Source organism: Calonectris borealis, chromosome 13, assembly GCF_964195595.1.
Source record: "Calonectris borealis chromosome 13, bCalBor7.hap1.2, whole genome shotgun sequence".
Taxonomy (NCBI): domain Eukaryota; kingdom Metazoa; phylum Chordata; class Aves; order Procellariiformes; family Procellariidae; genus Calonectris; species Calonectris borealis.
The window spans coordinates 9,741,789-9,755,762 of NC_134324.1; the positions used below are offsets into that span (position 1 = coordinate 9,741,789).

General features: G+C 53.7%; 1 protein-coding gene across 4 annotated transcripts in view; it reads left to right on the plus strand.

Moving 5' to 3' along the window:
- The window catches only part of FRMD7 (FERM domain containing 7), a 28,450-nt gene extending 15,041 nt beyond the window's left edge, over nucleotides 1–13,409 (plus strand). The window contains exons 4-15 of one of the 4 annotated variants that reach the window (XM_075162049.1): nucleotides 467–676; nucleotides 5,169–5,273; nucleotides 5,634–5,676; nucleotides 7,035–7,068; nucleotides 7,814–7,911; nucleotides 8,057–8,171; nucleotides 8,351–8,498; nucleotides 9,667–9,762; nucleotides 10,049–10,212; nucleotides 10,446–10,514; nucleotides 10,609–10,684; nucleotides 10,871–13,409. In XM_075162049.1, coding sequence (XP_075018150.1) covers nucleotides 620–676; nucleotides 5,169–5,273; nucleotides 5,634–5,676; nucleotides 7,035–7,068; nucleotides 7,814–7,911; nucleotides 8,057–8,171; nucleotides 8,351–8,498; nucleotides 9,667–9,762; nucleotides 10,049–10,212; nucleotides 10,446–10,514; nucleotides 10,609–10,684; nucleotides 10,871–11,908 — 2,043 coding nt within the window. In that variant the 5' untranslated portion in view covers nucleotides 467–619 and the 3' untranslated portion in view covers nucleotides 11,909–13,409. The other 3 variants (XM_075162047.1, XM_075162048.1, XM_075162050.1) reach the window with 3 other exon arrangements.
- Nucleotides 13,410–13,974: the final 565 nt, after the last annotated feature.

The following is a 13,974-nucleotide window of genomic DNA, read 5'->3' on the forward strand; positions in this document are numbered from 1 at the left end:
CTGCCTCCCTAGCAAGGACTCCCACCTGGTTTCAGGTTCGGTTGGAAACATTTCCCGGTCTCAGGTGAAGTACCTCAACCATCGCCAGGTCTGCACACATCTGCTCAGCAGATAGGACCTTACCTGCCCACCTCATGGAGCTGCTGGCCAGCTGCTCTTTTAGTGCACCTTAACCAGACCAGAGAAAAGGTGACGCTGCTCGGTGACTTTGGCAGGAGAGTCGCTCGGATCTTCTTCCCTGACCGCGCGGTACGAAGTGTGGGCTCGCTTTGCCCTCGCATTGCTCACCACCAGCTGTGAACGCTCAGTGTTTATCTCAGCCCCATTAGTGTCACTCTTGCAGAGCTGCTGCACAGCCTTTCCCCTATTAATACACCCATAATTCACAGGGGGAAAATATCCTTTAAGTGGTGATATTTAAACCAGGGGAGGTATCAGTATTTTTTTTTTTTAAACTTGTTTTTAGGCATTCAGTTCCTTTGCTTCTGTGACTGCAGCCCTCTCCATCCAGCTGAGAGGGAAATTATGTGTGCAAGAGGAGTCAGGGCTCCCTGCCCGGCACATCGCTCACAGCGCTAGGACTGCCGCGCTTGCCGCACGCCCAGCCACATGCTCGAGGATGCTGCACCTGAAAGTCCAGTTTCTGGATGACTCCCAGAAGATCTTTGTAGTTGATGTAAGTGGGTATTGTATTCTTATTGGGTTTTTGTGCTAGTTAATGAAGTTGTTGCTGTTCTGAAGTATTGCATGCTCTCTGATAACTTCTGTTTTTCAGCTTTAAAAAAACCAACATCAAAAAAAAAAAAACAAAACAAAAAAAATGCCAACCCCCCAAAAAAAGGTTGTAGTGCTGATTGCTAAGTGTTTTTCAGCCACCAACACACTCCTGCTGTCCCCTCTTATTGGCATTATTTATAAAGAAGGAGGAATGGCTTTTACTCATCTGGTGTCATCTTTTGGAAATCAGGTAATATGAAGTGATGTTCTTGACAAGTATCGAGTTCTTCTCTCATTTGTCTGGCTGCCAGTATAAGCATTCAACAAGGAAGAAAAGTCTGGGAACAGAATAAAAATAGCATATTTAACCAAATTACCCCTGGTGAGAAACATCTGCATGCATCTCTTCCTGGCCTTTCCGTTGAAAAAGAAAACTGTGTGGTTTTGTGAATAGCTGAGGGAAAAAACTCACTGTATCTTATTTTCTGCATGACAGTGTCCCACAACACACTGTCATTAATAATTCACATTTAATAAATGCTAGCTCTGAAATAGGTTTTAAATGTTAAATATTAATATCTATAGTGTTAGATTTATATATATATGTCTATAGATAACTGAAACTAGATATATCTTGACTATGTGTTAGAAACACATCTTTTTACAAATGTGATTGAGCGTTTACTGTTGGTTAGGATTTGATAATCACAGTAGCTAATTGAATTAGCTAATTCAAGTAGATCTGTTCTAGCACTTACCTGCATCTCCTATGGGACCAGAGTGTTTAATATAAAATTGTTTTTTTTCCAAGTCCTATTACATTTCTTAGACTGTTCTGTCCTCTGGTTTTATAGCATAGCCTGAGAACTGCTCGGTCTCCGATGCACTGCTCCATTTCTTTGCGATAGCATTTTGCACGAAAGAGGACTGTAAAGCAATTCCATCCCTTGGAACAGTATGGAAGTTGTTTGATTTAGTTTAATTAATGTATCCTAGACCTGGAGTCAGCTTAAAAATGAGACTAGATTTTTTTAAATGCCCTTTTTTTTCATATTGATTAAATCAGGGCATAGTGAGAGACAGTTTAAAACATCCTGGTACAATGTTGCTGCATTTTTTTCCATCTCTGCTTTCCTATTTCCCCAAAACACTTACAGCACTATAGCTCTGCACAACATGTTACTGCTGCAAATAGCTTCCATTAGAGGAACTGGTCATCTCCTTTTTTAGCATGGAACGGTATTGGAAACCCCTTTTAGGCATTTCATGCATTTGATGTTGTATGGGTATGATAAATGCGTAGCTGAATTAGTGACTTCTCCATTATAAAAGGACCGCTTTGGGCTAAGTTTTGAGCAGATATTTCAAGCAACACTTCCTAAACCCCTCCTGACTTTGGAAAGCTCTTTTGAATGTGTGGCACTTCAGTATAATGGGAGGGAAAAGGACAAAAGAGAGAAAACATGGTGGGCGATTCCCCCTCTGCCTTGCGCTCGGTGTATGAATCTATACCTGCCTCGTGGGGGTATCACTGCTGCCTCACGTGCAGTGAGGTCTCATTTCCAGTCCGGCTTTGCATGGGAATGAGTTCCTCTCCCAGTGCTGGGCGCTGGTCCGAGAAGCCTTCTGCCTCCATCCACATCCTCGCTGACAGCTGGGACCTGGCACCTTCTCTGCGGTCGCTGAGCTCCCAGGATTTCCTTTGGCTGGGCGCTGGAGGTGATTCCTGGGATGGCGCTGACAAGCCAAGTCTGAGCCCCCAGGGCGGGGGAAGGCGGGGGCCTGGCATGTCTCCGAATGTCCCCTGTTGTGTCCTCCTTGCTGAACACCCCAGGGTTGAGCCATGGTGTGGGTGGGATCTTGCTGGGATGCTGCCAGCTGTGCCAGCGAGCCCCGCACCTTGCGCTGGGAGGGCACCGGGGTCCCCTGTCCCAGTGCCCGGGTGCAGGGACAGTCACAGGTCAGCCTTTAATGGGTTTCTTGCACTGAGAGGAAACACTGCAAAGCTGCCTTCCTTCTTCTTTCCCCCCCAGATACCTAGAGCTGTGACCTGGCATGTGCTCTTGCCCATAAAATCGCTCCTCTTCTCTCTGGAAAAGGTTTAAACAAAGCAGCCCTGATCCCGGGCAGCCTCGGGAGCCTTCCCAGAGCATCACAGAAAGGGCGAACCACTTTGCAGCCTGGGCAGACAAAGCCTGGGCATCTCTGCTAGTGGAATTTGCTACAGGGCAAGATGCAGTGAGAAGGAAAAAAAGAAAGAAAAGGCAAACCAAACAAACCCAGAAGAACTAATTTCTGGGGCTGAGTGAAGGACAAAGTCTCCCGTGGTCTCATGTCTCTTACGATGAGTAAAGGTGGGAAATCATTGACAGGAGGTGTGCAGAGCTGGCTGCGTGTGAGCTGGTCCAGCGAGGGCATGGGGAGCGTTGAGGCTGGTGGGTTTTAGTGCATGGCATTGCGTGCCAGCTGTGGCCATGCAGAAGACACCGACCAGGGGACACCTCCCAAGGTGGTGGGGAAAGATCATACCAAATCCCACGAGCTGTCTCTTGCCACTAAACCACAGACCTGGCTGCAGCAGCCGTGCTATGGGGATTCCTGCAGAAATGTGACTTTGCCGTTGGAGCGCAAGAGCTGCCAGGGTGTCCTTTGGGGACGGGTGTGAGCGTCCCCCTGTGTCATACCCATTGCTGTCTTCCTCTGGATGTGCCTCTTGCTTTCTTACCCTGCTTACAGTCCCAGCTGCTTCCACTGTGGAGAGGAGGGGCAAGCGCAGCCTCTCCTTTCCACCGTCTTCTACACAGGGGTTTCTGCCTGTGGGTGCTAGCCTGGCCCTGCAATGTCATCGAAGGCACATTTAGGGTCGGATGTGGGGTGCCCAGCCCCACATGTCATGCTCCTGCCTCGCGCTGCGCCCCTCCGGCACAGCCCCCTGCTCTTGCCTGATGCTGTCCCGAGCACAACCGTACCCCAGTGCTTGCAGCAGCGCGGGTCGGGGCCTCGGTACCCCACAAACCCAGGATGGGGCACCTGCAAGCACCACTCTGCAAGAGGAGAGCCTCTGCTTTTAAACCATCCCCTGCATCACAGGGCTGCTTCTCCCCAGTGAGCAGGTTTTCCAGGGGATGGAGCAGCTCATCTCCACTGCCCTGGGCAGTGCTGGGCTTGGAGGAGAGCGGGTCGCTCCCAGCAGACATGTGGTGGGTAATAACCCAGTAAGAAATGCTTGTCTTTCCTGGCTGCCTGACAAAGGCCTTTCATGCTAGAAAATTCTAGCTTGGAAAGAAACATTTAATTGTTTTAATTACGCTTGTGATCTAGTAATTTTGAGGAGAACCGGGAGTGCTGCAGAGTGAATGCTGTTATTACGCTATCACTTTTCAGCAGCCTTTCAGCACGGAGCCAGCAATTTCATCCCAGGAGAAGCCGTGAAAGGTGGTTATTAGTGTGCCTCACCGCCAGCAGCCGGGGTCCCTCCCGTCCCTGCTGGGAGCAGCCGCTGGCACGGGGAGCTGCAGCCTGCCTTCACCTCCATCACCCGAAATGCCATAATTTAGCAGCTGTCTAACCCGGCCTCTCTGCCCCAGCTTGCTTTTGCACTAACCCACGCTCATTTTTGGTCTGCATTGCACGAGTTGATAAAGGAGTAGCAGGTTTTTTGCTGGGGTGGGTCACTGCCAGGTTCATTTCTGGAGCATTTTCCAAAGTCAAGGGCCTCCCGGGTTGTTCCCCAGCCGCGTCACACAGCATGGCAACAAGTCAAGCAAAACACCCTCCAAGTGTTTCTGTTTACCAGGAATAACGACAGCCTGGCCTCCCTTATCAGCACGTAGTGCCACTTAATTAATATTGCTAAAGTGCACGGATGACCCAGGGCCCAAGGCACAGGATCTCCGCAGGGTCCTGTTGCTGTTAATTACCATTAACCATAATAGTAGCTTGTCCCTGGCAATCCGGTCACCAGCTGTCGGGGCACACAGGCTCGCAGCGCAGGTTTGAGGTTTGCTCCCGTTTGCTCTTAATCGAGCACATTTGCAAGGCTGTCCCTGGTTCAGGCGGATGCTTGTCCTGGGGATCGCTCACTGGTTTGCCAAGGATAGAGCTGCCCGGACAGTGATGGTTGCAAAAGGTGAGCCAAAAGCAAGATTTCTTTCCTCTTCCTTTCCTTTCTGGTTTACATTCCTTGATAAAGGAGAGAAGTGATGAGAAAGAATCTGATTTCCAAGAGCAGAGATAAGGGGCACACAGCGTGCAGTTGTCCTGTCCCACATGCTGAAGCCAACAGCATTTACTGAGTAAAGCTTTGCTGCAGCATGATCAGGAAAAATCCCACAGCTCCTCTCGGGGTGAAGGCAGGGAGCTAAAACTTCTCCCCCATCTCACTGAAATCCCGCCACCGCTGCTGTTGGCATTGCCTAACCCGCTGCTTCCATGGTGTGTTTGTTTGCTAGCAAAAATCCTGCGGAAAAGGGCTGTTCAACCTCACCTGCGGCCACCTCAACCTTGCGGAGAAGGAGTACTTTGGGCTGGAGTTTCGCAGCCAGGCTGGGAACCACGTGAGTGTGGCTCGCGGCGTGGGGCCCCGGTGCTGCACCGCGCCGCATCCTCGCAGCAGCCACTCGCATGGCTGGGGGCTTGCTAGCACCTCCCTGAAATACCAGATGGAAAATTTCAACAAAAACCCCTTGAAAATGGGAGTTACGAGGGGAGCCACAAGCTGGTTGGCAAAGCCCCGGTGACAGCCACGGCCATGGGGTTTATCCGTAGCCATCCGCGCGGGGCTGCGCAGCGGGGCAGCTTGCCGCAGCAGCTGAGCTGGCCAACGCTTTTGTGTTGCGTTCTAGCATGATGCTGCTGCTTCTATTCCCTGTCTCTTGTGCCGTTTATTCACCCAGTTCTTCATTGCCTTATTTCAGGTCTGGTTGGATCCACTAAAACCCATAACAAAGCAAGTCAAAAGTAAGTATTTCAAGAATAAAATTCTTCTAAATCACTGCCAGTGGCCCACTAGCGCAGACACATTAGTGCAGTGTTATTATTTGGGGACAGGGGCTCTGGATTCCAGCATTTACCTGAGCTCATTTTATAACGTGAGGCTGGGCAGAATTGTTTGCAAAGACACCACAGTCCGTATAAAATCCTGTAGAAATACCACTGCCTTTGCAATCTGGTATCTGCACCATTTTAGGCTTGAGCTGTTAATAACCTGACAGCTTGGCGGAGGAGCAGGGGCGGCTGCGTGCGTGCGTGTGCGCGCACGGCTGTGCTGGCAGAGCGGCAGGCATCGCTCTCCGCATGCCCTCCTTTCCCCTTTGCAGCTCTTAGCAGCCCAGATGCCTGCGTGGCGTGAGCCATGAAGCAGGGTTAGCCGAGTGCCTCGCAGGCTCTGCTGCTCCTCTCCAGCCCCCTGCCCCCACCATGCCGCTGCACGGAGATGCTGCAGAACCTGACCTGAATTCAGGCTCAGCATCCCCTGTTAACCAATGTTAACACAGTGCCCCTTTCAGCCCATGCCTATTTCCACCCCCGCGATGAACCAAATGATATTTTCCCCAAATATGTGATGCCCAGGAGGTGGTCAAGAGCATGAAGCCATGACCCCAGTATTTGCCACAGACAGGGAGGCTGCAGTACAGTGTTTGCATGAATTTCCCTGTAAGGGGAAAGCCTGATAAAAAGCCTCCCCTTTCTGGGTGCACCAGAAGTGGGATTATTTCAAGCACCAATTTCTTTTTCCATGTCCCTTCTGGCCTGCTCTTGCAGGACCCTGTCGCTCCAGGAGCCCCTGAGCTGTCCCACGGTGTCCTGGGACAGTCAGTGCCTATAAAATTGCCTCCCTCCCTCCATGTTCTTTGCCTTGGGCTTGGCTGCTTGCTCTCACTCATCCCACAAAAAAGCATTATCAAACAACGTCCTATGGAGCTGTTGCATCCCAAGTGCTTGGAGGGCTGGATTTAATCCACAGTCCTGCTGATGGCCACACTCCAGACAAGCACCCGTGGCACCACTCCACGGAAATCCCCTTCCTGGCAGGGGTCTTTGCAATTTAAAGAATTACTGAGGCATTTTCTCTTTAGTATTATTTAGGTGCCCAGCTCCCTGTTCGCTTCCACTGGTAATGCTGGGGGTCTGGGCAGGCAGGTCGTTTGGGCTGAGAGGGCCCAAAGGGCCCAGAGTAATTTACTCTGTAAGGAGACAGCATGTGTGAAGAGAGTTGTAAATGTTCTCAATAGACACGTAAAAGAAAACTTATGAAGATGTTGTGTTTTAAGATCCTAAGGAGGTTCTTTTCAAATTTATGGTGAAATTTTTCCCAGTGGACCCCGGCCACCTGAGAGAAGAGCTGACCAGGTACAGTACTTGTTCTATTGCTTTCTTACTGCACAGTCTATATTTTTGTAATTGTGAAGCACGCGTTTAATTCCTTATCTTCATCCACCTGAACCTGTCTGCAAGCAGTGCTTATCTTAAGTATTTAAAGAGTTCTGTACATTACAAAACAAAACCCGAGAGAGTATCTTTTCTTGATCCTGTTTTTAAACAAAATCCACTTGAAGGATCAGCTGTCTTAAGAGGCTGCAATTTGTTTACTGCCAAACGCTTTAGCAGTTGGGCACCGAGTCTGACTTTGCTCAGTCTAGCTCCTGCCTCAAGCTGTGTTCTGAAAGAAGAACTTTAATTTTATTTTTAAAAATGACATTGTTAGCTCTTACGTTTTAGAGAAAGCATTGCGAACAGGAACTAAGAATAAAACTAAAAGACAGTGATTCTGCAGAACATATTAGCCCCGAGAGATGCAAATGCCCTCCAAAGCATAAAGGAATGTTAACTCTGAAACCTACTAATGGGCATTTCAATGGCAGGGGCATACCGGTCATGGTGGTGCCCAGCTGCAGCCTTCTGCAGGGGCTGCGTGCTCCTCCTGTGACCCCACGGACCTGCATCCCTTGGGTTGAAGTGCAGGGATGGGCGAGTGCGGGGAGAGGCGCGGGGGCAGACAGCCCCCCGGCAGCAGAGCCCTCGGGGCTCAGGCCAGCACCAGGCTCTCTGCTGAGCCCGGCCCCGCCTCGGGGCATGTTCCTGTCCCCCTCCACAGGTACCTCTTCACCCTCCAGATCAAGAAGGACCTGGCACTGGGGCAGCTGCCCTGCAGCGACAAGAGCGCGGCGCTGCTTGTCTCCCACCTGCTGCAGTGTAAGGGCAGGCGAGTGCCCGCAGGGACGGTGCCCCTTCCCCGGGGAGGGGGGCCCAACGGGGCTTTGCTTTGGTTGTGTAGCCAGGGGTTCCCCCTGCAGTGACCCCTCGCAGCCTGACCCCGCTCTCCCCATGTTCCTCGCAGCTGAGCTGGGTGACTTCCACGAGGAGATGGACCAGCAGCACCTGGCGACCCACAGGTACCTGCCCAACCAGGAGTACCTGGACAACAAGATCATGCACTACCACCGGAGACACGGGTAAGGGCTGCTCCGCACCACGGCCGCCCACCCAAAGCACCCGACAGGCACCTGCCAACGGGGCCATTCCCATCAGCAGGCAGGGCTGGTGTGGTGCACATCCAAAATGGCATTTTTTCAGCCCATTTCCGCGACTGCCTTCTCACTCTTGTTGCTTCCTGGCGTGTTTGTGTCTCCAGCGGGAAGACGCCGGCTGAGTCAGACATTCAGCTGCTGGATGTGGCCAGGAAGCTGGAGATGTACGGGATTCGCCCGCACCCTGCCAGCGACGGCGAGGGGACGCAGATCAACCTGGCCGTGGCGCACATGGGGGTGCTGGTCCTGCGGGTGAGCCCGGGGCACGGGGCAGGCTGCCAGCACCCAGGTGGGGTGGCCTTTCCCCAGGGACATCACCTCCACTTGGGGCGACCCTTCTCCTCCCCACTGCGTGTTCCAAACCCTCCCAAATCCTACAAGAGGGAGCATGCCCCGGCAGACCTTGGGTGCGGAGGTGATGCTCCGGCGCATCGCTGCGGGGCTTGGCCCCACCATCCCCATCTGTGCCAGCTGCTCGCCGCCGTGCCTGCCCCGGCTCTGCTGGCCCTTGTCACGGCGAGCGCGGCCGTGTAAGCACCACAGGTTACACGGCTGCGTCACATGTGTTCACCGTATAATCTTCCAGCGAAAATAGCCACCTCACGTCTGTGCAATTACATAATGCTGTAATCACGGCGTAGCTGCAGAATAAATACAGACTTGCTCACAGCCAGCGTGAAGCAGTGCTCGCCTCCCACACCGGCTAATTTCAACCTAGGAACATCTTGCCAGAGCAGGAAAAAAAAAAGAATCCTAACTGTGGGTCTGCTGTTCATAATTAGCGCTGCCAGACCCAGTTATTTATTCAGAGCCATAAACACCCCTCATGCATGATTAGAGCATCTGTGAGCCCATTAAAATCTGGGCTCTCCCAGAAAGCTGAGAGGGTCTTGGTGCCACAGCATGGAGAAACACAATTTTACCTGGTCCTGCCATGCCACCAGTGTTGTGTGGCTGCGTCTAAATTGATGCATAATGGTAATGAGGGGTAAGGCACGCTTGCAGACTGCTTAAGCTGTGTCTAAAGGCGTGGGAGTGAGCTGAGTTCTGCTATGCTTCCCAGCAAAAGAGGAGGGTCTTATTTATTTTGGGGGGCTGATGTTGCATTAACTCACCTGACTCACCAGCTGGGATGGATGGGATGCTCTGCCTTCACCTCTGTGGGGTTTGTCTTGGGATCCTGGAGTTTTACAAATAACTTCAGTGGGCAGAGTTAAGCCCTGACTCTCAATTCCCATTTTTGGGACCAACTGATGGAGAGGAGGGTCAACCACCAAACCCTGGTGCCCCTTCCTCGGACCCCAGCAGCAGCGAGAGCTGCGTCGGGGTCTCATGCAATGTCCTGCAAACTCAGGCCCATCGTACTTCTGCAACTCTGACTTGCCCCGTCCTGCTTTAACTGCTGTGTCTGTCCTTGCAGGGCAATACAAAGATCAACACGTTCAACTGGTCCAAAATTCGCAAGCTGAGTTTCAAGAGGAAGCATTTTCTCATCAAGCTCCATGCAAACATCTCCGTAAGTACTGCGCTGCAGGCAGCTGCCAGGCTCAGGAGCAGGCAGCTGTGGATCGAGAATCAGCCACACAAAGTCTCCAATTTTGAATAAAATCCTTTTCTGCTGCTCATGGGTGAGTCTGCTTCTCCCCCGAGCGTGGCATGTGCCATCCCCGTGTCCCCCGCAGGGTGACACTGCACTGCCCGGAGCCCCCAGCAGCCCAGGTCCTTTGGGGGGGTCAGGAGGGCAAACAGCAGAGCCTGGCCCCGTGCCCCTGACACTGGCTTGCTTGTCTGCGGCTGCGCAGGTGCTGTGCAAGGACACGCTGGAGTTCACCATGGCGAGCCGGGACGCCTGCAAGGCTTTCTGGAAGACATGTGTGGAGTACCATGCCTTCTTCAGGTTGTCTGAAGAGCCCAAGTCAAAGCCCAAAGCCCTTCTCTGCAGCAAGGGCTCCAGTTTCCGCTACAGGTAAAGTCCCAGGGGAAAAACCAAACCGCTGGGGCTGGGAAGGGGTGGGGATGGCTCTGAGCCTCCCCTTTATGCCGGCCCTGGCTGGATACGAGGGGATGATGCCCAACAGCTGCTTTTCCTGGAGACACTGCTGCCTCGGTCCTGCTGCGTCCCCCCACCTCCCCTGGGATGCGGGGATGCCCAGGGCTGGGGCTGATGGTGCTGCTCACACCTTTCCCCCCTTGCTGCAGCGGGAGGACACAGAGGCAGCTGCTGGAGCACGGGAGGAAGGCGAAGATGAAGAGCCTGCCCTTTGAGAGGTACCGGGGGGCACGGAGGGACACAGTGCCCGGGGGGGGGCGGGGTGACGGGACCCTCCTGGCCATGCATCCACCCATGCTCTTGGCCTTGCAGGAAGCACTACACGTCCCGCTACGATGAGAGGCAGTGCCGCTCCTCTCCGGACCTCCTGACGGATGTCTCCAAGCAGGTATGTCCCCATGGCGTCAGCGATAGGTAGTGTCGTGCCCGGGGTGTCCTGGCATTGCAGCCCCGGCTGGCAGAGCTCAGCTGGAGGCCAAGCCAGACCCTCGGCTCCGGGGCTCACTGACAGCCCCGCTCTGCCCTCTGCCCAGCCGGGGGTCTGGGCACCCACACACCCTCTGCCCCTGCTCAGGTGGAGGAGCTGCGCCTGGCCTACGGCGGCCGGGGCTCCTACCATGCCAACGGGGTGCACGCCTCCGAGCCCACGCTGGACAGCCGGCGCCGGAGCTCCGCCGTGGACGTGACGTTTGCCGCCGAGCTGGAACGCTCCAAGCCCGAAGCGACCCCCGCCTTCCTGCCCCACTCCAAAAGCTCGTCCACCTTCCCCCTGCTCTACGCCGAGCTGGAGCTGGAGCGGGCGTGGGAGCCTGCCGACTTCTTCGGCCCCAGGAACCCGTTGACATCCTTTCGGCCTCACCATCAGTTCGCTGGAAACAGTAAAAGCACCTCGGTGGGCAACGTGCGGGAGGTGAGCGCCCGGCCGCTGGTGTACACGGACGTGCCCTGCCCCCTGCCCACGGCCACCCCAGCCCCGCAGGTCCTCTTCTACCTGGACAGGCCCCCGCAGCCCCCGTGCCATGCACCAGCGCCCGGCGAGGACGCAGCAGGACCAGTCGGTGGATGTGGCCCCGTAGCAGCAAAACCCCCCAGGCAGAGCCCAGGTGGGACCCAGCCCGGGGAGCTTCATCGCGAGGCTGCGTGCACGGCAGCGGACGCGAGCGTGTCCCCCGTTGGGGAGAGCATGTTGCTGGCTCGCTCCTTCGATTATGGCCTTCAGGAGCAGCCTCCCAAGCGGTCTTGGAGCCAGTCGGACATGAAAACCATCCGCTTCCCCTACGGCTCCGAGTTCAGGCCCCTGGGGCCGTGCCCTGTGCTGAGCAGCCGGAAAGCGGGCGCCTTTCGGCACGTGCCGGCCCAGCAAGGGCTGGCGCCAGGGCCGCGGCGCTCCGCCGAGCGCTACGTGGGCAGCAGCACCGAGTCCAGCGACTCCGACTCCGACCTCCTGGCCACGGACTACTGCTCCCTCTACGGCCGGGTGCTGCGGTCGCCCATGGCCCGGGTGCGGCTGTCCTCCGGCAGCCTCCAGCTGGATGAAGAGGATGAGGAGGTGTCCTTCGCCACTGGCGAAGAAGAGAGAACTTCCAGGGGGGCCTCCAGGTATTTCACCTAGGTGCCTGACACCAGCCAGAGGGAGCAGAGATGGCCGGCACTGACTCGGGGCTGCAGGAGGGTGACGCTTGCTTGCAGGGCTGCTTACTGCTTGCCAAACATTGATGGGCTTGTGTTGTGCGAGTGCTCTGAGCTGTAGAGGACGTGTTAATGGACAACAGGGGAATGTTCAGAAGAAGTACCCACCACCTGCACCATGCTTGGAAGCTGGAGTGTCTCTGCCACCACACGTGGGGTCCTCCTCCAGGCAGAAGGGCCAGGGCTCTCCTAAAGTCCTTCAAAGACCTTGCGTCCTCCCCAACCAGGCAGCTTCTGGCCATGCTTGGAGATCAGCCACTGGACTCTTTATCGGAGGGAGGGGGAAAAAGACAAAAGACATGTCACGGAAGAGGTTAAACATCTGTTTGTCACTGCTGCAGGGAAGCACACTGGTGGAAAGGGCGTTTGAGACCCATTTGGAGAGGAGCAGGATGGCTAAGGGAGGCTGCTGCAGGAGCTGATGCCCTGTGGACACAGCCAGTGCCCCAGCACAGAGCCCGTCTCCATCCTGCATCTCCTCCCTCCAACGCTGCAGGGAGCGCCTGGCCCTCGAGGACAGGGCTGCAGGTGTGGGGTGCTCCTTGCGATGCTTGGAGCAACGGAGGAAGCAAACAGCTCTGTCTTCTCCCCAGCCACTTTACAGCACTATCCTTCCCCAAGAAATATCCCATTGGTGCTTGTAAATCATTTAGCAGCATCCAACAGCAAGCTCTGAGAAGTGGGTTAATGAATGATATCGTATAGCTCTGCTTTTCTTAGGTCCATTAGCTGTCATTTTCTGGTAGCAGCTCCACAGCCCCTGGCACCTCAGTGCTCTGCTTAAATCTGGAGGAGTGAGGCATGTAAGGGGGTCCTTTGCTCCCCCAAATTAGGCCTCAGTTAAGCAGCATGGGGAAAAAGATCTCAGGAGGGGGTAGGAAAGAAACAGGCAGCTGGTGCTCACCCTTGGCATTGGGAAGGCTGCTGTAACCGTGGTGCTTCGAAACTTTCCCGTTTGCTATATGAGTGCAATGTTATTTTTACCAGGGCTGTTTCTAGCTATAAAGCTAGAAACCATCCATGGGGCAGCAGGAGGGGGATTCCCAATTTATCCATTGCTCCCTTGAAGGGAAAAGGTATAAAGATACTTCTTGGAAGTACTTTTATTACAAAAACTTATTATTACCCTAATAATCTACTCAGAAAACTGGAGAATGATGATACCGCCGTAAGATTTTAGGGGAGGATCTTGTTACCTTTCTTTAAGAACCCTGTAAGACATGACTGTAAGGAGAGGGACAGCCCAGTAAATCCATGGTTGAGAAACTACTGCAACCTGCGAGGATGGATTTCAGAAAGAAGGAAGCTGGGGCAAAGACAGAAAATAGGCTAAAATGTAAAAAGAACTGGGCTTATGGATCCTGCTCACCCTGTGTGTCGCTATTCTTTGTTTTGAAAGCTGGACAATAAAAATCAGTTCTTCACATCAGAGTTTTAGGTTCCTCCTTCTGCCTGGCCAGATCTGCACCCAAGCCCTGCAGGCACCCCCAGCCCACCTTCCCCTGCGTCTCCCATCTCCCAGGCAGCCCTCATTGCTCCACGGAGCTGCCAGGCTGGCTCCCTCTGTGCCTTCACTGTCTCAGTGACTAGGGAGACTCGCCGAGATCCCCGACTGCTGCTGAAAACAACCACATTCTTGGTTGGTTGCCCAAAGAAATGCATTAGATCAACAAGAGGGCACACTGTAAGGTTTGCTTTTGCTCCTGGTTACCCTGTGCTGAAGAAGCTGTGAAGCACAGGGACCCCCACATGCTGCTCTGGGGTCTATTAAAAAAGGGATAATCTTTCTGATAGAGAGTTGTTTCTTCCCTTTCCCAAAGCTCTGCACCTTGGAAGGAGCAAGAGCCACCACTCAATACAGCATTTAAGTATGGCAGTCTATATGCACGATTTGGTAGAGGGGAAAAAAAAAGCAGCAGTGTTTCAAATACAGACTGCACACACAGCCCTCAGAGAATGTCCCTTAAAGGGTTATACGTTAAGCACGCA